The following is a 23819-nucleotide window of genomic DNA, read 5'->3' as shown; positions in this document are numbered from 1 at the left end:
TTACAGACAGTATTTAGGCCCTTTATTTTGAACAGGAGGGACAACGGTCAGCTTTAATCCACACATCAACTTTAGAGTGTATTTCACACAACTGCCCCCATCTAAAAGCACATTGGCTGCAGGGCAGACCAGCAGCTAGATTGCAAAAAAACCTAATACAACCCACCAACAAAACTGCCTTTCCATGCCACCTGACCAAGGTTCAAAGGCCAAGATTGCTAACTGGATGCTATGGTGGAAAAACAATCCCACTAGTTTGCTGTTTTACCAAACTGCGAATAGCTAGTTTGGGTTGAAATCATTGTCAGCCCAAACCCGCTTACCTCCTCCTGCTTACAAAGGTTTAATGCTCTATAGTTAAGAAGAGTTTCTATTTAAAGTCTGCACTTGAAAGCTCCTTTTTGCAAAGGGAATGTCATGAGGATACAGTTAGCTGATGGTCATGGATATTCCATGTTAATATGGTGTGTGCATGTCAACACAAGAAAGATGTCCGGCTCAGCACTTAACTAAACATGCACTTGAGCGTACAAACGTAGACACTATGCATTTACACACCTAAATTAATTGCTAACGGGGTATTTAAATACTTGACTGAAATGTATCCATACTGTGTGATCTTCAGGAATCTTGACCTGCACTCGGGCAGAGTCATCTGACTCTGCTGTTCCTAGCCTCTTCCTGATCCCACTTCTGTTGCTGTTCTTGTATTGTACCTAGCCAGATATTCTGATCTAGATTGTTGAAGGTGCATCTACACTTCTGTCACCAGCCAGACAGCCTCTGTTGTCTTAGTGTCATTTGCCTTAATCTCAAGCCTATTACCTTTATTATAGCCTCCTACTAGCTAGATGACAGTTAAAAATTAATGAAACTTCCGGTTCCGGCGCCCATGTGAGCGGCTGCGAGGAGATCGCGCTCCTTTTTGTTTAAAAAAAATTAATGAGGATATTGTATTAAACATTCTAAAATATTTTAAATCAAAATAATACTTATCAATGGCAAATATGAAATGAAACTTAGGTTGAACACCTTAATGTAGGTGCTCCATTTACCTTTCACCCATTGAAACTTCATACTATAGGTTGATTTTGTGATAGTGGCCTAAACTACATTCAGTACATTTAATCAACAGGAAAAATGTGTGAGGTGCACCTGGAGACCCTTTAAAGTCATTGTTATGCATAATATAAGAAAAAACTGAAATATATTCTTCTTGCCAGTACTTAATCATGAATGATGTACTGAAATTAACAGTGAAATACCAATTTATTATCTTAACACATTTCAATGTTGAAAATATTTCTATCAGATAAACCCAATTTGTATTTTTTTTCTTATATTTATTGCAAATAGCTGAAAATGTAAACATAGTTTTGATAGAAGCATAATCACCTTTAGCAAGGCTCCAATGTCACCCAGAAGTGGAAGGGCAATCTACAAAGACAATACCAATCATAACAATTTATAAACAAACACATAGGTTACACAAGAGCACATTTCATTACTGTCTCTTTGAATTTATGAAAACTAAAAATATTACCCATTATTACCCCTGAAAGTATATTAAAAATAAAAATTGGAGCTTAATAAATCTAGATACTAGGCTACAGAATTTTGGCTTTCATTTCTGTTTTTAATACTCAGAAAGGCCAAGAGCACAAATCTCACCCAAGCTTTATTTAGCTCTTTTAGAGGTTCTACCTCTAGTATATCATTTTCTAATATACATACAGGAATATAGCTGCTGTGATGCCCTTTGTTTTCTCAACTGCAATTCTTCAATGTATATCATTGTTTTCCATATAGGCCTGCATATATCTTTTTTTGTCATTTTTTATATTTGGTTGGTTTGTACTGTAATTATTTTGGTACCATAAGAGCTGGTAATAGTTTTGTTTCAGCTTTGTTATTCCTATTATTGAAAATATAGTACAGTATTTGTTAGTAGTACAATTTGGAATCTTGTTATATGCGCAGGCAGGGAATAATAACCATAAATAATTCTGTGCATTAGAGTGTTTTTATCTAGGTTTATTATTCATTCACAGTTTGTTATCAAATAAAATGTTTTGTTTATTCTTTACCAATACTAAATGTATACATTTTCCTTAATGATAAATAAAGAAAAAATAATATAATCTGAAAAACAAAATCAAATTTAGCATAGGGTCTAACTTTTTAAAATTTCCTCTAATCAAATTTCTTTACAGAATATTTTTCACATATAAACATGCTAGTAGGTAAAAGGTTAATAAACAGTCTAATTTAAATTGTTTGGACAATCTCACATACTGGGTCACCTGGAGGTCCTGGAAGTCCGGGTCTTCCATCTCTCCCAGGCACACCCTAGAAGATACAGTAACAACCATACACAGTTACACATTCTATGCAGCAGTATTTTCCAATTTATTTTCTTTGCGATGACTTTGCGAGGAGGCAATCAGCAACAATGGTATGCCTTGGATGATCAGTATGTGTGCTAACTTAGAAGGCAATAATTTCAAGCATTCAGCACAAAATTAAATTCTAAATGTCCAGATAAGCGAACGGTATAAATTTGTTAGAATTTTATTAAAACACATTGAGTGTCCAGGAGGCTGTTAAAACGTTGTACAGTTATGACCCTTATTTTTAACCACCAATGGATATTCAGAAGTCTTTGTGGGTGGTAATTATGCAAGCAAAGCTTTAAATGACCTCCTCAGCTTCTAGTGTGAGTAATGGTCACTGGAAAATTCCGCTTTTATAACAGCAATGTAGTCGTTTAAAGATATAAACATTATGCTCCAACAAAATTGCCATAGTGACCTCAGATGCTATGAGGATGAATGCAAATTCCAGGCTAACATTATTAGCTTCTAAAAAATGTTGCATCTCCCTGCAAGCTATAAAATAGTTTTAACAACTAAGCCATTTACCTAAATAGAAAATAGAAATACTGCATGTATTATTGCCCAGCATAGTTACTGGATATGTTTTTTTTTATCCAGATTAACTGCTGTTAATAAAATGTTACACAAACATTATAGCTTTATCTATACCTTCAGAATCATTAATGTTGAAAGTGGAATACTTACTTCTGGACCTGGAGGACCTGGCATTCCAGGAAGACCATGGAGACCCTAGTAAAACAATATATCTAAGTCTTGAAGAAATGGCAATATATTTTGGTTAATACAAATTTTGGGCAATTATATCAATAAAGCCATGATCAGAGTGCAGTAATGTATACCAGGTTACTACACTATCCACATTATCATTGTTTTTGAATTATCAAATCCTTATTTAAAAAGTTTGTCCTTAAGCTACTTTTATAAGGCATGACAATCCTGTTGATCAGAAATTCATTGTTGTGGCCAACTCATACTCTTACATGGCCCAAAAGATTGTAGAACAAGGATTAATGCACTATGGGAAGTGCCTTTGCTAAATGTTGAAAGCTTCTTTGAAATGTTTGATATTTAAATAAAAGTGTAAAATGTCAAAGATTTATATGGTATGCTCAACATTTATTGTTTATGTTATTTGTTCTTACCTGAATACCAGGAAGTCCTGGAGGACCTACTGGGCCCTGGGAATAGAAAAAAATATGCATATCCTTATATAAATGTAATAATTATTTGATAATTTCAACAAATGTTGTCTCTGATAACATACACCGGGAAATGCTGTACTTGATATTATAAGCCCTGCTTCAAATAATCTAATTTTAACACATTTGTGCAGGTAGTATTATATGCTGTAAAATTTTAAAAATACATCTGAATTTTTCAGTATACATAATAATTAAAGCTGAACTCAGATATTGCATAAAAGAACCAAACTAATACAGCCCTGTATTGAATAAGACAATTATTGAATGTATTATGCAAACAGCGCAAGTACATGAATTTGACTTGGTATTTGCAATCCACTGTGCAGCAGAGCTAAGACTAGTAGAGGGAGCAGACAGCAGTGACAGAGAGATGAGCTCATGAGTCTGCTGCTTCTGCTTCACTATTGAGTTGCATGCCGAAGAGGGACATAACCTGCATGTGTTACTTAACTGCAATTTAGAAAAATCTCATCTCCTGCCCTGTCAGAGCAGGCTGTGCCCTTATATTTATTTCAGCTGTGTATTCAGCTGCCTGGAGTTTAGCTTGTACTATCACGGTAAATAAATTGTCTGGAAGTTTCGTGGCAGTGAGGTCACTAAAAATTCACCTTTTAAATCTCTTCTTACTATCATCATACATTTCAAAATTCAATTTGTGTAAGTCTCTTCTGCCATAGAAGCTTCTACCTGCCTGTCAGCATTTTTTTCTGCTCCTGTACACTGAGCTGTGCAACTCAATGTGCAGACTCTGCAGTATTCTTGCTGAGGTGAACTCCCATGCACATGTGCGAGGTTACATCATCAGTGCCTGGCAAATCAAGTGGCTGAAGACTCAGAACCTTGAAGAAGATGGGACAAAGATGAAAGCCCCAGCAAGAGAGTAGAGCACGAACATTGCAGTGCTGGGAGGAGATTCATTTGGCAGGTAAGACTATGCATACTAGCATATAATAGCTTAAAGCTCCTGGGGCCCCCCTTTTTAAATAAAGTTTATTTCTGATTTAATTTGTGAATCCTTCTTCATGCTAGTACTGGTCCCTATTTGTTTTTTTATATATGACTGAAAAAAAGCTATATACATATACTGCCTTTAGTTACAGTTCTAAAGAATGTTGTCTAGTACTTTTTTCACTAAGAGCAATTATGCGCAAGATGTGGAACAAAAAGTGCTTCTAATGCTATCCAGCAAACATTCCAAGCATGCTAAATCAGAATGTCTGAGTTTTTCGAATGTACGTTTCAAAACTTGTGCTGTGCTGTCTTACTTTTGCAGTCAATATTTCCTGTAATAGCAATCCCACTTAAATTTCAAAGGCAGGTCTGAATATCTTTGGTAGCTGTGAGAAACAGGTTTGGTATTTTTCTGTTTTGCTACTAGTTTCTAAAAATACAATTTCTAAGCTGTGTTGTCTGTGAGAGATTAGTTAAAGGAGAACTATGGGGTTTGGGCTTTTCCCCATAGTTCTCCTTAGGGTAAAGGGAGGACACAAACTAGCGTCCTCCCATCACCCTAAGCTCAGTATACTGCGAGCTACAGCTTGCGGTATACTGAGACGCCGCAGCTGAAACGGATCCCGACAATGCTGTCTGGATCTGCCCAGCTGCGTGAGTGACAGCTGGCTCTGCCTATCTAGAGACAGAGCCAGCTGTACCCGCCACTCCCCCGTCCGCTCCGCCAGTCGGCGCTGGAGGATCGGAGCGGGGAGGGATAATCCAGCCACTCCCCTGTCACGGCAGAGAGCTGTGACAGGATCAAGAAGTGAGCGAACGCCAGTATGTGTTGCTCACTTCCCGATCTACTGAGCTGACGTGTGACAGTCTCATTGTCACAGGTCAGCTAGAACTATGAGGTGAGTGAAAAGCACTCACCTCACAGTTCTCCTTTAACTGAATGATAAGTGTTATGGCCTCTTATGGTTAAAACAGAAATGGGAATAATAGGAAACTTTCCATTAAGAGAAGAAATAGATTTACATACAAGTATATATAAAGGGGAACATATTGCAAATTAAGCTGCACTGAGATTTTTGGGTTTTAAATACAAAGTGGACAGACTATATGCTCTTTTCACCTTTTTCCAACTTATTTAGCATTTCACCATATTCAGAAAACAAATAATGATTTTTTTATTGGTCATTTTAACCAGATTTTGCAATTATGTTCAAATAAACTACCTCCCCAAAGTGTTTTTTTTTTGTTACTTAATATTCTTACCGTTTAAGAAAAAAATTAATGTTTACTTACACGGGGACCATCTTTGCTGATTCCAGGTAACCCTGCATCACCCGATGGTCCTTGCACACCAGGCAAACCTCTTTCTCCCTATTTTCAAAGTATAAATTAAAAAAATCATTTGTTATGCAACTATCATTCTTTCCCTCCTGTCAAAATTTTGCATACATTTAGAAAAAAGTTGTGCCACATATTTACAAGTGTAATAATTGTCATGGTTTGGTGCTTAACCATCACTAATACACCTCTGTTGCTAGACCAAAGTTTGAGGCATTTGTTTCTGAAAAAAGCATCAGGGCCCATTCACACATGGATAGAGAGCTGTGTTTTTCAACATTGGAAAAATGCAGCTCTCCACAAGAGCACACAGTAAACAGTTGTTTTCCATGTGCCCTGTTCACACTGCAATGCACGATGAACGGTGTGGTGCGTTGTGAAAAAATTTAGATCATGCTGCGTTTTTCTGCAGTGAGCTGGATGACAACACAGGCGACCATATTGCAGAACACCACGCTGTTGTGCAAGGGCCTGAATGGTTTGTACACTCCAAATAAAGTTTTTTTTTTAAAAGAAAAAAATGTAAACAGTGCCTTGAGTTGTAATAATGCAAGGCACCAAGGCTTACCGCTGACATTTCATTGTACACTAGCCATGCGATAAAACACTGCGTTTACCATGCGGCTAGTGCGAACAGGATCTTAGTGTACAAATATATTGTTCCCAATCCAATGCTCTTTATTATTATACAGGATTTATATAGCACCAACAGTTTGCGTAGCGCTTTACAATATAGAGAAGACATTATAATTACAATACAATTCAAGACAAGATGGTAAGGAGGGCCCTGTCCGTAAGGGCTTACAATCTAAGAATTTATTATAGCCACTTGTCAGCATTCCTTAAATATAAGGGTTTTCCAGGTTAACAGACCCATTTATAAAGCTGCTTCTATTAGGTCAAATAATGCCTACACAGTGCTAGACTATTATTTAAAATATGGTGGTGGGATAAATTGAAATTAGCTGTTTAACATGGATTTCAATAGAGAATTTAACGTGGACTTCAATAGAGATGTGAATATTAAAAAACAGACTTTCTGAACTATGGAGATATTTGAATAATTTTCACAGGTAAAGGTACAGTTAACATACCTTTGGACCTCTTGGACCAGGTGCGCCTAAATCTCCAGCTGGTCCCTAAAATTGGTAGAAATGAAAATGAATAAAAGAAAAATAATAAAAATAGAATACATAATACAAATACTTATTACAAGGAGATTTTTGGCATGTCTAAGAAAGTGTATACTTTCAAGATGATTCTATGTTTTAACCTACTGCATTAAGGACTATTCACACTTGCGTTTAGGGGCAGTCTTATGAGACACAGTGGGGACCCAGCAGCTTGCAGCCATTCGCATATAACTGGACTTGCAGCAACTAGTTACATCACGCCTGCATGTAAACAGTGTGCTTTTAGAAGCCATCATCTACAGGTAATCACTGCATGTCTAATTACATGCGAACGGCTGTAAACAGCCACGGGTGAGGTCAGCCTCTCACTGCTTTGTATAGCGCTTTTCACATAAATACCACTGATTCTCATGGAGGAATTTGTGAGACTGCCCGTATATGCAGGTGTAAATGGGGCCTATCACTTTCTTAAGTGTTACAGGGCACATTTATTAAGCAAGTTAACAACACATAGGGGAGATTATCAAAACAGGAGCAGACAAAATCTGGAGCAACTGTGAATGGCAACCATGACAATCAGCTTATCTCTTTCATTTTCAAAGCTGTACCGAACAAACTGAAAGAGAAGCTGATTGGTTACTACGGGCAACTGCTCCAGATTCTGATAAATTCCCCTTGCAATCAGTAACAAATCAGGCTCACTCTTGTTCAGCAATTCTCCACAACAGGTTTACAGCCCTGTGTGTGTATTGCTGAAGATGAAATAGACTGTCACTTTAGTGCTTCCAGCATTTTTGCAGATCGCACTGGACCGCAATGTAGGCACTCACGTGCCTGCGCTCCAGGTTAGGGCGATCGCACTGTGGGCATGACTGTGTTGTCATTGACTTCAATGCACCGCTACGCACCCTCCCACCCAGCTTGCGTTCCAGAGGCCGAACGCTCTGGAACTTAGACTTTGTGAACCGGCCCCAAAACAAGTGCATAATTAAGACATGGTCGGGGTCAGGTTTCATTCTGTTGCAGTGCTAATATAGAGCACTTGAGGGAGGAATTCATGGATCCAGCTCACTGCTCCTGTTTAACATTGCTTTGCCCTGTGACAGTATTAATAAATGTCCCCCTGTGAGTTTATTGGGCCACACATAATGCTCAATTCACAATGCTAGCACAGCAAGATCTTTATTAAAAATGTGACATTTATTCCAATAACTAAAAATGTAAGTCATGTGGCTAAAAAAAGTTTTGTTCTTTTCACCCTTGTGCTAAAGCCTATAATCTCTTTACTTAAAATAATATTTGGCTGACACTTTTTGAAATCACATACAGTCCTCCTTTTGGGTGATCCAGTTAGTTGTGTATGATACCCCACCCGCAGGCTAGTTCATATCATTGCAATTGGGACACATGTACATGACAGTGCATAAAAAAAGGGTTAAATTATCTTTTTTTAGTAATGTTCAAGAGGGTCACTCATATTATGATGTAGAATTAAATATATTCTATTGGGAGCAATACTGAATGCTCAGTATTATCTGGCAACTGTGGATGAATGATTTGAATTTCCCTGACATTCAGGTTATATATACGAGGTTATATGCTTCCACTTTGAACATAACCGTGCTGATTTATTGATATAGATCTCTTACCCATAAGATGTAATTAGACATTCTATACAATACTGAATATGTAAATCACATAACTACAGAAAGGCACATCAGAAACTGCAAAGTGACACATTTTATGCAGGAATTTTTTTAAAGACATGGCACTTTAAAGAACTCCATGTTTTATAAAAATTAACCCTTGCATTGCAATGGTTAACTGTTAATTTTTCTCTAGGGGCTCAAATGGAGAAATATTCACCTGATCCTCAGTACTGCAGCAGTAACTGCTCATCTCTCTTCCCCTCTGCTCTGGCTGTGGTATCTCCCTCAGCATTCTCACATCTAATACAAGTGAATAGACTGTATTAGACATGATGACGTCAGTGGAGCTTAGATTGCTGTAGCCCGTTGTAGAAGTGGCTGTGGGAACCGCTCTAGCAGCCGGGCTGGATCAAGGATCAGTGAGTATTTCTTCTTTATTTGAGCCCTCAGGCAAAAATAAGCAGTTAACCCTTGAAATGAGGGGGTAGCACCATTGCAAAGGTTCATTTTTGTAAAACCTGGAGTTCCTCTTTAAAATAAACAAAAAGTTTTGGGTTTATTGTTCTATATGGAGTATGAACAAAGACATATTAGAAAATAACACCATAAAGAAATGGAGAAAAAGAAAAATTTGGTGAAATATGTTATAACATTGGCAGAACTAGTTCACAACATATAAAACTAGAGAGAATATAAGGAGAACTACTTAATGTAAACACAAATTGGAATGAATATAGGTTATTTGCCAAGTAAAGTAATTATTAGTAAATAACCTGAAGCTGTGTTTGCTTTAAGTACCCAATTATGTGCTACCAAAAAACAATTCCCTTGCACATGGCTAGATACTCAAAGTAAACACAGGTTCACCTTTTTTAAGAACATTCACTTCATAAAGCCAACATTCACTTGCTAGGTGGACTGCCTCTATTCCTTTAATAAATCAACTCCTTTGTCTCAGTCTAGTTCACTGCACTGGCTCAGTCTGCATGATTGGTGTATGAAAATTCAGGAGTGACATTTCGATAAAGCACTGAAACATGGGTTAGCATGACATTCGAAGGACGTTTTGGGTGAGAGTTATGAAGACTTTAAACTGAAGTTCTCTTTATCATTGTTACAAGTACAGCACATTCCTAAAATGTAGCTTCTCCCTTCGATGCTGTATTTTTTTTTTCTCCTCCACACTCAAACATGAGCTCCCTTGCAAGTTATAACACCTTCTGTGTACAAGTGCACAAGCCTTTTACTAACACCCCAGGGACTCTGTCACACCCCACATATGGTGGCAGTTTTGTTAGGGAGATGTCAGCTAAAGAACACCTGCTTCTTTTCCACATTAGGACCCAGGTGTTGGTCTGAGGCTTGTTCAGTAGACATAATGAAGCCTGCATTAGTAATAAAAAATTTTTTTTCCATGAGATATATTTAGTGCCCTCTACCCAATAAAATGTAGTGGTGTGTACTGCTGTATAGTTGACTAAATATTTTTTTCCCTTAAAGCGGAACTACACCCTCCTATGTTTTACAGCCATCTAAGTCTCTATTTGGATTGCAGTTGTCATGGTGCTCCACATGTGATCAGCTAGGACACAAGCCATTCGGGGGCTTGAAAATATGGTTGAGAGCTGAAATAAGCACACTGGCAAACTTGACAGTTGGCATGCCTTGCAAGTAACTCTTTTCGAGAGTTAAATTGGGGAGTCAAGTTCCGGTTTAATGTAAAGAATCCCCACAATAAAATATTAACAACTTTCCAAATTGAAGAACTTTTTCCAACATACTCAATTCTAGTACTTTGTTGTATTATAATTTTAGTAGTCAATAACTGCTGATACAAAGCAGCCAAAAGTATTGAGCGGAAGCTAAGCTTTTAACCTAATGATCCACCTATACTAAAGTACAATAGGATCTAATAGATACATTCTAATCGAACAAACTAGAGTTATCATTTAGGACAACCCATGTAGTATTTAATTTTCCATAAAAAAATGTAAAACAAAGACATATTTGTAAAAAAGCATTCTGGAGATCAGAACTACATTTCATGTTATAAAAAAGTAAACATATACTTGCCGGTTCCCCTGGCAAACCAAATCCAGGTGGTCCTGGATCTCCCTTAGGACCAGGATGTCCTTGAGGTCCCATGATGCCACCAGTTTCTCCCTATGAAACAAATAATAACTTGGGTTATGATCATGGTACTGCAGTATACTTAACATTTTGGGTGAATTCAATAAAAGCGTTGCTCCAAAATAGTAACTAGACCCTTCTTTGAAGTTTTTTTTGTTGGGGGGTGGTTATTTTTATTTTATTTCATGTTATCATATTTATTTTTTACTTACAGTAACTTAAAGTTAGGTTAAAAAGTATAGGATTTGGGGTTTAGTGTTTTAGGGTTGTATTTAAGGTTAAACCATTTTTGCGCTTATTCAGGGTAAGCACCTTGAACTTGTTCCGGACACAGGCAAAGCTGCCCTTTGTTTGCAGCACATCACCACATATTAGTGTGGTACAGTTTAGTGCACCAAATAACCACATCCTAAATCCCCCTATTGCCGTAGCGGTTAGTAAAATAAGCAATCCCCTGTAATCATCAGGATTGAGGATGGAGAATCAGGTGTTCTTCATGTGCAGATAGAAGGGGCAAGCAGGTTCTGGATCAGCAGAACAAAGTGGTAGTAGGACAGCATATTCGAGAGGCAGGACACATCTGTGTACATGTGTGTGTGTACATGGGAGGCTCTGCCCATCATCCCTTCACAGACTCTTTGATGGTTATGGCTTTTTACGTTGCACAAGACTGCCTCTAGAAATGCTGATTACTTTCTTCATCTCAGCATCAGTTGATTCTAGACTTTGGGGTCTATTCACAAAGCTCCCGAAGGATCCAGCCATAGCTTTGGCTGATCCTTCGGCTAGCTTCGGTTGCGGGAGCCCTTCGGTTAAGTCGAACTGAAGGGCTGCTGTACGGGCTATTCACTATAGCCCGTACAGCACCTGAAGGTGGCTGAGCCGAAGGCATTTGCTTCGGCTCCAGTGAGCTGATGTGTCAGCTGAAGCAGGGCGAAAGGCCAGTTGTAATGACAGCTCAGCGTCCTCAAATGACCTGGGGATGCCGAACTGTCATTAAACAATAACAACTGGGCGGAGCCGGCCGTGAGATCACGGCTCGGCTCCGCCCACTTGTTATTCATTGGCCGGGACCTGCTAGAAGACTCTAGCAGGTGCCGGCCAATAGGAAACAGTTGGGCGGAGCTAGCTTTCACTGCTAGCTCCACCCAATTGTTTTTTATTTTTAAATCTATTTATTTTTGAATTTTTGAATTTATTCACATTTTAGAATTATTTTTCAACTCTTTTTTTTTTAAACTATTTTTATTGATTTGCTATTCTGCTCAGTACCACAGAGGTGCCAAGCAGAATAGCCGAGCCGAACGCCACTCAGCGGCATTCGGCTATTCACTCACTGCCATTCTGCCCCTATGTAAGTATGGGTGAATGGCAGCGAGTGAGCTGGCGGAGCTTTGGCTCAGCTGATCCAGGTGTTGGATCGACTGAGACAAAGGGGGTGATTTACTAACCTAAACACACACACACACCAGGTGTGTGTGATTTTCACACAGCAAAACGTATTTATCAACCAAAAAGTCTCTAAAAGCATATTTCCACTAATGCCATATATGGAAAAATCATGCACATGATGCATATATAATGCTGCTTCACAGTTTAGACAAAAATGGTTAGCTCATGCATTTACATTCCTGCATTCATCAACGCAAGCAACATAACATAGAGCTAATTTACACCACATTACCTTGCAATTCATTGCAGGGCTTTCCACAACACACCTGCTGGGTGTGTACACACTACAAAGGTGTTTCGATTCCTCCCATAGATCATGCTGGGAGGGAACACACTACAGAGGTGTATACACGTTCGTGGTGTGTTTAAAAGGTTAGTAAATCAACCCCAAAGTCTTTCTGCACTTCAGCTCAGCTGAACATGCAGAGCATGGCTGACCTTAGTGCTGCCGAAGGCCAAATGGCCGCACTGAGCCGTAGTGAATAGCCGATTGTTGTTCGGCTCACTTCACTGCGGCTAGGTTATTTACTTGGCTGCCTTTGGCAGCTTTGTGAATAAACCCCCTAAATGACTGTTTTATAAAATCCATACCGAGATGCAAAAGGTAGATATTTCTTGTCTTACAACTCGACTGTAAACAACTGTCTCTGCTATAAGTCTGGGAAAGAAGCTGTTATTTCTCAGAAATGTGATCAGTCCATGGGTTTCTAGTAAATGTGTATTTGTAAGTTATTTTCTTTAATGAATATTGTACAGCCCACAAGCCAACAATGACAGTTCATTGAGCTGTAATTGCTCTCTTACAGATAGCATGCTTTTGTCTATTGGAGTGCCTCCTGACATTAATGCTGTATGTTTTTCTCTTCGCCGAGACAAAATTCTAAAGGATTATTAAGCTTGATGTCTGCACACATAGACATTATATTTTCCCCAATAGCCAAATTGTACGCTGTTTGCAGAGTAGATGAAGTTATATCATGTACATCATTAGTAGACAATTTTTGTTTTTCAGTCTAGTATGGATTTGATGACTAATACAGGGATAAGCTAAAATCTTTCAGCATGGTATGGGGAAGCCGGGGGAGCCTGGGGGTGGGAAAAAGTCCAATCTCTAATAATCTGCCCATATTCAACCATTGATTTTAGATTTTATCAGATAAGAGTATCTGAACATATAGTCAAACTGAAAGTAGCTGTCACTTGCTAATCCATTAGCTTGAAGAACTTGCAGAAGAATTTGCCTAATAATTATTCTTAGGAAAGTCTTTAGCACTCAGAGTTATTGCTGTACATGTTGGAAGTAAATACTGCATTAGAGTTCCCTTCAAGTATTACAGAGGGGGATTAAAGTGTTTCTAATTCAACAAAACAACTCCACAAAAAAATAACTTATTCTTATATATTACTCATACATTCATTTCTCTTTCACGTTCAAATATTTTAGAATATTTTGTATTCTTGCTGTATTCTTGAAAAAAGTTAATTTTGATTTGTTTTGTTCCCTTTGAAACATTTTGGCCATCATGGTTTACCACTGATTCCCACTCCATGCACTGGTCTTCACTAACAGTGTGGAGATGATCTTAAAGGATAGCAAATGTGAAGTAATGCCCCTGGGAAAGCTGAAAGAGCTGCTGAATTGGCAGTGCCCTGAATGTAAATGTTTCTACCTTGGTCTGTGCCCTACATACATTGCCTTAGTTATTTTTATGTACTGTAATCCGTAGATTAGTAATACAGTGCCCAGAAAACATATGGCTAATTACAGCATCATATAAGAAATGTATGAATAACATAGTAGGCTGTTATTTATAGGAATGACTCACAAAAATGTGAATTAAACAGATATGTTGAAAATTGCAATTCTGAAAACTACTAGTAAAATTGACTATTAGGAAGAAACAATAAAATAAAATAAAAAATTACCTTCTCCCCTTTACTGCCCTGTTTTCCTGGGATGCCATTTTCCCCTGGCAATCCCTGTTACATAAAAAAGAAAAACATAGAAAAGTGAGAAGGCAACAAAACATTCTTATTATTACATCACTCCTAGTATATGTTGTGCATTTTCAAAAAATATTTTTTATATTCTAGTTGACTTATAAATAGAACGAGTAAAGCACCCAAAAAAATGTCACCCATCTGTGGAGATTCAACAGGATAAAACATGAAACTAAATTAAATAATGTGGAAATTCAACTGCAAGCTTGAACCTCCATGTTGTTCCTTTCACCTTAAAGTGATTTTGTCAGTGAAAAATGTCCTGTTGGGGTTTTTAATCGCCAACTGTCCCAACTTTAGTTCTTATGAAGCATACTCTTGCCACTATGCATATTCTAAATATATCTACTTCGCATAAAGAGAACAAAGCTGGAGATGCATAATGACTACTATGGAGAAAAGCGAGACAGATACTCTTACAGGTAAATTTCAGTGCCTAGATAAAAACAGGTAATTAACCCCTTCATGACTGAGCTAGTTTTCAGGTTCTGTTCATAAATAACTGACACATTTTTTCAGTCACCCACAATCTTCAAACATAACATTCATTAGTCTCCTGATAGTAAAGGTAAAACATTCAACCTTATTTAATAAATGTAATCAAATGTACAAAGCACGTTAGTCTGTAGCACATAATAAGCAACCATCAGTCCTTGTCAATAAAGAGTGTTCTTCCTTAGGTGCTAATGATTAAGTACAGTAGGTTATAGTAACCAAACATAATTCATCTTATACATGTCTGACTTCAAAAGAGCAGAATCTGATTGGTTGCTATACATTATTGTACTTAGAAATTAGCAATAAAGAAAATTTAATTAACCACTTGATGATCCTTTTCCTGTCCAGGCCATTTTTCAGTATTCAGCGCTGCGACACTTTGACTGACATTTATTCCGTCATGCAACGCTGTACTGAAATAAAATTTTGCACCATTTTATGGGGACAGATAGAGATTTCTTTTGGTGGTATTTAATCACCACTGGGGTTTTTATTTTTTACTATATAATGAAAAAGTACAGAAAATTTTGAAAAAAACCTGTTCTACCTACATTATGTTATAAAACATTATTACCCACATTTTTGGTAAAGTATAAAAGACAGGGTCACGGGGCCACGTCGGGTAAATAGACACCAAACATGTCCATCGCTGGCTGTTTACATGTCTAGCTGAGATCTCGCTTGTGCGCGCTGCCTTCTGGCAGGCATGAGCAGGGCGGGTAGGGACGTTTAAAAACACCCACCCGCATCCAAGAAGCCGCTGTGCGGCCGTTTAATTAAAACGGCAGGACAGGAGGTGGTTAAATAAGGATACATATCCTAAAATTATATAATGCAGTGATTTTACATTTGTGGGGTTCTGCATTTTGAACATCTTATTGGTCTTTGTACCTTCTAATTGCATAGGCCTGTGGTAGATTTGTACTGAAACATCGAAACAGTAACTAAAGATATATAATGTGTTGTTCAACAATTAGGTAGTAAATTATATAAGATTTTTTAAATTTGTAAAATATATTATATAAAGATTATTTAAGCTCTGTTATATTCATAGCAAGTGTTTATAAGGTTGTACAACTGCTAAAAACATATCATGTTATTCCATTAAACAAAGCATACCACTCCTCCTGGTGGGCCTTGTGGTCCAACGAATCCAGGTTCCCCTTTTTCTCCCTGAAACATTGTAAATTAAAACCACAATAAATAAAGGCAAGATATTAAAATATTACCATAGGATTCAATAAACACCTTGCAGAGGCAGTACCAGAAGGTCACGGTATCTGGTCTATTTTAAAATATTTGGGAAAGCATAGTACTACTTACCTAAATACAACTCCCAGCATTAGTTTTAAAGTAGTTCCATATAGCCTTGGTCTTTCTTTCTAATGTATAAGTTATTCATATCTAATTCTAAGATACTACTAAAATAAAATACTGTATATGGCCTTTGTTACTTGTTACTGTGCAGATGACCTATATGTTGTTTAGTGGTTATTTCTGCCATACAGTATTAGCCAAAGCAGTTATAAATAATTTAGATGCATCCTATAAGGGGGTCAAATCAAAAATATTACCTGAGGACCAGGAGCTCCTGCAAATCCGGGCAATCCTGGATGTCCTAGCTCACCCTAAAATAAAAAAGAACAATCACATATACATGAGGTATTTTTAATCCATTCTTCTATGAATTGCCAGATTTCAAGCAAAAGTTGAAAAAAGAGGTGATGAGTAAACATATAGTGAGTAGTACAGTATAAAAATTAAACAAAAAATGTAATTTAAGAATTTCAGGTTTTAGGAATTTTTAAATCAGTTATCTGAAATTCACAAACATATTAGTGTCAGTTCATATAACAACAAAAGAAGGAGCACTGACTGGCTCATTTGAATATGACATGATTTAGAATTATCAGAGCTTTTATCAGAGAATTATCAGAGAATGCAAAAGCATTCAAGAGGTACAAGTAATGTAAAAAAAGATGTAAACATGAAATCTGGGCAGCTTAAAAAGGATTACGAAAAACATATAATCCACAGTCAGTAAGAAAACCCCCCACAATTCTTCCAATATATAAACAGTAAGAAGGTAAGAAAAGAGCAGGTAGGCCCAATAAAAGATGAGAACGGGGAGATTAACCGCAAAAAAAATGGGAGAGGGCTGGGTTATTAAACTAATTTTTCTCCTCAGTATACAAGAGGAAGACAGGTTAAATAGAAAAAAGAATGTGAACTTCTTGGGGCGTAAGATACCACAGTGGGGTTCAACAAAGACTGTAAAAACAATGCAAATAAATTGTTAGGACCAGATAACCTGCAACCTAGAGTACTTGGTCAGACTATAGCAAGACCGCTATTCCTCATCTTCAAGGACTTGTTAATAACTGGAAGGGTACCAAGTGATTGGCGTAAGGCAATGGCAGTACCAATATTCAAAAAAGGTTCAAGATGCCAACCTGGGAAGTAGAGACCAGTCAGTCTAAAATCAATAGTATGCAAACTGAGGCAATGATAAAGGTCTATTTAGTGGATTTTATTCGTGACAAATGTATAATATGTGATAATCTGCATGGATTTAGGAAGGACCGTTCTTGTCAGGCCAACCTACTAACATTCTACGAAGAGGTGAGTAGATAGAGGTAAACCAGTGGATGTGGTGCACCTGGATTTTGCAAAAGCATTTGACACAGTACCACATAAATGCTTAATACACAAGCTTAAATCTATGGACATAGGTAAAATTATGTGTACATGGATAGAGAACTGGCTACAGGAACGTGTCCACAGAGTATTACTAAATGGCTCTTTTTCAGATTGCTCTAAAGTCGAGACTGGCATGACCCAGGGTTCTGTGCTAGGCCCAATACTGTTTAACCTGTTTATTAATTATATTGCTGTGTTGCTGTGTTTGCAGATGATACTAAAATTGGGAGGGTAATAGACATGGACTTAGACATTATAACATTAAAGGAGGACCTGGATAAACTAGTGGTGTGGGCAACTATATGGCAGATGAGGTTTAATGTTGAAAAATGTAAAGTAATGCATTTTGTGGTTAAAAAAAGGAAAGCAGAATATGCATTAATGGGATCTCCACTATGGAAGTCAGAAATGGAAGAAGATTTGGGGGTGATAGCTGACCACAGATTGATTAGCAGCATGCAATGCCAGGCCACAGAAAACAAAGCTGGCAGAGTACAGTCTTGTATTAAAAAGGGAATGTATTGTAGAGACAAAGCAATAATGTTTCCAGTTTATAGATCACTGGTCTCATCTTGAGTATGCGGTTCAGTTTTCATCACCAGTCCAAAGAAAAGATGTCCTGGAGCTGGAGAGAGTCCAGAGAAGAGCAACTAAGCTAACTAAGGGGCTGGAGGATTAAAGCTATAAGGCAAGGTTGCAAAATGTAAAATGCAAAAAGACTGGAGGCCACCACCTAAAATTGGTGGAAATAAATTGTAAGCACAAAGGGCATAGGGGCTTCTTTTCAGTTAGAACAGTAAAATTTCTGAACTCTCTGCCACAAGCAGTGGTATCAGCAGAGATTATTGAACATTCAAAATTCGAATGGATCCTAAGACACCGTAATACAGAAGGGTACAGGTACTCTTAACTACTAGTTTACCCAGGGGCTCATATAAACACGCACACACAACTCACACACAGAGACAGAAAGATTGAACTTAATGGACCTGTGTCTTTTTTTCAACCTCACATACTATGCAATTTGAAATGTTTTAGAAATCGTACAAAAAAAATAGTTGATTTAGATGCAGCCCCAAATTTGACTTGTGGTTACAATTGTGGTCCTTGAGCCCTTTTAGGTTTGATGCTACTGCCATAGACTGTAATAAATGTATTTGTTGACTTTCTTGAAGAATGGCAATACCTGTTTGTAATTTCCATCCTACTGCTCTCACAATGGTGCCCACAGCAGAAGGTGTACATCAGCATGTGCCTATATATGCCTGTAGGCAGAACCATTAATTGCAGAATAAGTTATTCTGGTTTCTCAAAACTGCCAATGCAGAATGCCTTGATGAGTTACAAATGAAAATGAAGACTGCCATATGGATTACATGTAATGCAAGGGGCACCCACTGTTCACATTGCCTTAGGGAATGGCTCAACAATACTGCTTGAAAAAAACAACTTTTCCATAATTTACCTTCACTCCTTGTTCTCCTTTAACTCCAGCCTCTCCCTAAAAAAGTAAAATGTTCATTAAATTCTGATATTTTAGATTCTGATAGTTTAACTTTGGAAATACTTTCAATAATTACATTGCAATCTAAGCATTCATAAAAGCTAAACCTCAACCTGTATTAAGTTTAATACACAAGGCAGGGAAAGAAACAATGATTGTCATAAGAAATGCATGCCTTTTGATATATACTGTTAATTTATGAAAATGAAAACATATTATGCTATGCTATGTGAACAAGAAATGGCTTTAAATCTTCAGAAATTTAAATCTGAAAAGTACATATTTAACCACTGACACCAACAATAATGTTTTGAAAAATTACTCCTATTTGTCTACAGTTTTCAACAATCAATATCTATATCAATCATCATCAGGCTATTACAATGAATCATTCAGCTTGCATTTTTTAAATTTCCATTTTATACATTTTATCATAATATCATGAACAATATGAGCCTGATACAACTCCAGATGGACTAAGGATTGAAGATGTCATAAGATCTAATTGATTAGTGCTTCGATGGGTTATACAGAAAGGGATTTTTGCCATGGGGATATGAGGGGTTTAAATAGTTTGTGCATGTGGTATTGATTTTCTTATAATCAAAATGATCTCTTAATAATGTTAACCACCTAGGAAAGCTTGCATCAGGACAGACATCTTGAAATGTCTTCAAATAAATCGAAAATTCCACTCAAGCAAGTCAAACATTTTTGGGATTGGTTTAATTTTGTGCCCCTTTAATGCATTAAAGATGTCAAGATTATATTCCAATGTAATAATATGGTTTATAATAGCAATATAAGTATCGTATGTATACTCACAGGGTCACCTTTTTCATACTTTGTGTCAGAACTGCCCTGAAAGACACACATACAAGTATACTTGTGACAATATTGTTACAGGATAGTCTTAATATATACTTATATTACCATGAATAAGCTGTAACTCATTCTGGTACTTATTACAGTGTCTTAGCTTTGTTATGAATAAAAACTCATGCTAGGTAATTATTCTTCAAAATTTGTTTAGGGTTGAACTATTCCTACCACGAGCCCAAGAGTACCAGGGATATGTTCAGATTTGTTATGGATTATAACATTTTTGTTATCGCTGTGATTAGGGATGTCCCGATACCAGACATTTTCATGAGTACTTGTACTTGTGGAAATGCCCCGATTCTTATGGCCGATGCCGGCCCTTTACATTTCTGTCGGGACCTCGGCAGCCTGCTGGGGTCCTGGCAGTAGCTGTCCCTGGCAGTGCCTGTCCGTTTCTATACCTCCTGCTCCTTCTTCCTGGCACAGGCACAGCCATGAACAGCCCCACACACAGCACAGTACAGCTCCGGACACCGACACCCGTCCGATCAACTGAGAGCCCTGCAGAGATCCACATGCCGCCCAGTTGAGACTGCAGCCTTCTGCTCTGGTGGGATCTATTGTGCTCTGCGGACATCTGTATTGTGCTCTGCGGACATCTGTATTCTGCTCTGGAGACATCTGTATTTAGCCCGGGTGAGAAACTGCCCTAAAATCATTAGTCTGCGTTGTTTTGAGAAAAAATGTCACATGGCCCTTTAAGAAAAAGTATCGGTAATTGGTATTGGCAAGTACCTGAGGGCAAGTACTTGTACTTGGTCTTAAAAAAGTGTATCGGGACATCCCTAGCTGTGATTCATTCATCACATGAAATTACATCATTATACAGCGAGTATTCAGAATGACTCGGCTACAACTGTGAGAATTACTTAAAAAAATTAAGATTCAACAATACTACAGATAACAGTAAAAAGAGTGGAAAGGCTGCAAAGGAAAGTCCTTTTGTTTTTTACACTTGAATGCATATAGCTGTTGACAGTAAAGTCTGGCCAATAACTTAATTGTGAATACTGACGGAAAAAAAGACTTCTATAACATATTAATCTATTGAAATTGATAAACTAACTGTTAAACATATTGAATGAAAGATGGTTTCCTACATCATGTCTTTGCCTTTTTCTATAGTTAATTATGGCATTGCCCAGTCTCTTCAAGGAGATAATATGTTTTGTCAGTTTAGGTACAAATGTGGAAGACTTAACTGAACCAGAATGAAGTAATTTGCTACAAACTCAAAGGGGTCAATTTACTAAAGGCAAATAGGCTGTTTACTATGAAAACAGAATTTTCACTCTGCAAGGAATTTTTCCCTTAACTTAGTGAATGTTTCAGAAAATAGCTTTGCAAATAATGAACAATTGGGTGCAAGGAAAATAAAAAATATATCTTTCCTTCACATGATTGGATGGTAAAAGTCAACAGAGCTTGCAAAGTTAATAGCCTAGTTGCCTTTGGCAAATCAACCTCAAAGTGTCAAGTGTTTACTTAATCCAGGATTTTTTTTCTCTTCACCAAGGGAATGTTTTGGTATCCATACCTTCAAATGTATGAATGTGTGTGAAGAAATGAATGTATGTACCACACAGTGCTAGATGGCTATAAATATTGTGAAAATGCACAACTTACTGCATCTCAGTGCAACTATGGTACCTCCTTAATGTCATTCAGAGCACCATCATACATAGAACAAATCAATATATAGCAATTTTACTGTGTATCCAATTTACAAAACTTTTGTTTTCAATGTTACATATTACAATGTTGTAATGTTTTCAGTGTTAAGCATTGAAGGTTTACATACTGTAGTGTACATGTACAGATTTGAATTTGGAGAACCAAATGTCTGCATTATAATCCATGATATCTATGTGATACTAGCACTGCATATCCTTAAAACAGGCAGTAAGATTCGCAGTGCAAAGTTGATTGAAACTTGCGGTTTTCCTGATATTTCTGGTTTTGTAAAACACTTAATTCTACTTCTACGGGCAGTAGAACAGAGATGGTATTGCACAGTAGTTTAAATAAATCCTAATAGCGCTCATTAGCAACAATCCAATGGTAGAATCTGATTGATTGCTCTGGGTTGAATCTCACTTGTCTCCTTTGTACTATAGCATAAATTCAGACCCCTATGCTGAACATTGATTATCATTGTCTATTTTCTTTGCAGAAATAGACTGGAACAAAAAATCTTATCAAACATACAACAACCCTATTAATATCACTATCACATAAGGACTAGTTGTTCAACAAGAGTGTTTTTTTTAGAGATATGGAAAGTAATTTGGCAGGTTAGAGAGTCCACTAAAACTAACACCACCTCAATATGCTCTTTGTCCATTGCAAAGAAAAAGTTTTCAACAGTTGATTGAAATTCACAGCTTTGCAGATCTGCTAAGCTTCACATAATTTTATAATTATTATGCAATGATATAGCTAGAGGGACCAAACCCCTCTGTGTCTCTAAATAAGCCTGACCATGGAAATTGATAGTAAACCAGATAAAACCATTTTAAACAGAAGAGATCTCAATAATGCGCTTTGTCTGAGATTTCATGCCAGATGGAAATTGCATGAAATATAGACAGGCTTAACATATTACAACTGCCAACATGGAGGTCCCATTGTGGCTGTAATCACAAGACTGGCACTTTGCTCCAGCAGTCAAACCAGCCAGCTTTGTATTTAATCTACCATTCCCAATCAGTTCAAAACAGTCTTCTTTTTTCTACTCTGTGCTATGCTGTGCTGCAATATAAATCCTACTTTTGGTTTAATTTCTCATTAAACTAGGGATAATTTTTGGATAGTGGTACCACTGCATAGAATGGTAATTTATTTTTCTGATACTTAACTTTATAAATGTACATGATCTAAAATGATACACGAATTAAAACACAAAATTAATGTTCATATTTTACTTTCTATAATTAGAACCAGCATTAGGTTGCACCCTGTGCAAAACTGTACTTTTATGTCCTCTGTCTTTGGAACTCTCTACCTTGTATCACAATAGTTTCTACATTGTTGCTTTTACCTACATAATGTTAATTTTTTGTAAGCATGGCTTATACACTGGTGATGGTAAACTGATGTATGTGTATGTGCAATACATAGGTACTGGTGTGTAATGTTTTTGTGCCTGTATGCCTATGATGTTTGGCATATAATCTACAGCCTCCTTGGAATTACTCAAATGTGTTTTCTGAGATTGGTAGTTGCAAAAAGGTATCTATATCTATAAATCTATACTCTAGGCAATGGGGCATCCAGCAAAATGGGAGGGGAAAATATGTCATAAGAGATTAATTTCTCCCATTTAAATAAAAAACAGAGATGTATGTGCACAATATTGGAAACAGTGGCTACAATGTTCACTATATACACTCCCAGAAGAAAAGAGAAAATGAGAAAATGAATAAAAAGTACTGATAAATGATGCAGTATGGGCAAGTCCTAAAGAGTCCCATGGATGACAGTTCATATAGGAATTCCAAAGGTCCTGCTGATCCAATTATGGTTGAGCATGAAATTAAAACACCAGAGTAAAATAAAAAGAGGTAGAAATTAAAGGGAAAGAAAACAGCCTGAAATTGCACTCACAATTAATTTGTTATATGCTCAAGCATATGATCATTGTCAGAGTAGATAATTCTTGTTTCTTTCAAATAAAGTTCATCGTAGCAGGAGAGGAGAGTCTTCACATAGTATGTAATATGTATTTTATAAGACAATCATAAAGGGTGCACACCATTGAGTACTGTAAAAGGATCACTTTTTCTTAACAGAACTACAAGATTTCTATAGTGTAAAAAACTGCTTGAGAAAGGAGTGCCTTCGAACAATTGTTTAGTTATCCATACCTAGATGCAGACACCCCCTCACTCAGAGAGGATGCTTCCCAGGAACAAGGATGCCACTGTAGGAGCCGTGGGTGAGTCCCCTGCCATCTAGACCAGAACCACACTGCTACTCTGTTG

General features: G+C 37.2%; 1 protein-coding gene across 1 annotated transcript in view; it reads right to left on the bottom strand.

Moving 5' to 3' along the window:
- Nucleotides 1-4332: 4332 nt before the first annotated feature.
- Nucleotides 4333-23819, bottom strand: part of LOC108793876 (collagen alpha-1(XIX) chain-like) — a gene marked incomplete at its 5' end in the record, with an annotated part of 105107 nt that continues 85620 nt past the window's right edge. The window contains 9 exons of the mRNA XM_018564828.1: nt 4333-4437; nt 5843-5920; nt 6982-7026; nt 10743-10832; nt 14178-14231; nt 15870-15923; nt 16325-16378; nt 18916-18951; nt 19780-19815. Of these exons, the coding sequence (XP_018420330.1) occupies nt 4333-4437; nt 5843-5920; nt 6982-7026; nt 10743-10832; nt 14178-14231; nt 15870-15923; nt 16325-16378; nt 18916-18951; nt 19780-19815 (552 nt within the window). The remainder of the gene's footprint in view (nt 4438-5842; nt 5921-6981; nt 7027-10742; nt 10833-14177; nt 14232-15869; nt 15924-16324; nt 16379-18915; nt 18952-19779; nt 19816-23819) is intronic.

Source organism: Nanorana parkeri, unplaced genomic scaffold, assembly GCF_000935625.1.
Source record: "Nanorana parkeri isolate BGI_ZX_2015 unplaced genomic scaffold, ASM93562v1 scaffold785, whole genome shotgun sequence".
Classification (NCBI taxonomy): Eukaryota; Metazoa; Chordata; class Amphibia; order Anura; family Dicroglossidae; genus Nanorana; species Nanorana parkeri.
This window is presented reverse-complemented; position numbering and strand designations above follow the sequence as displayed.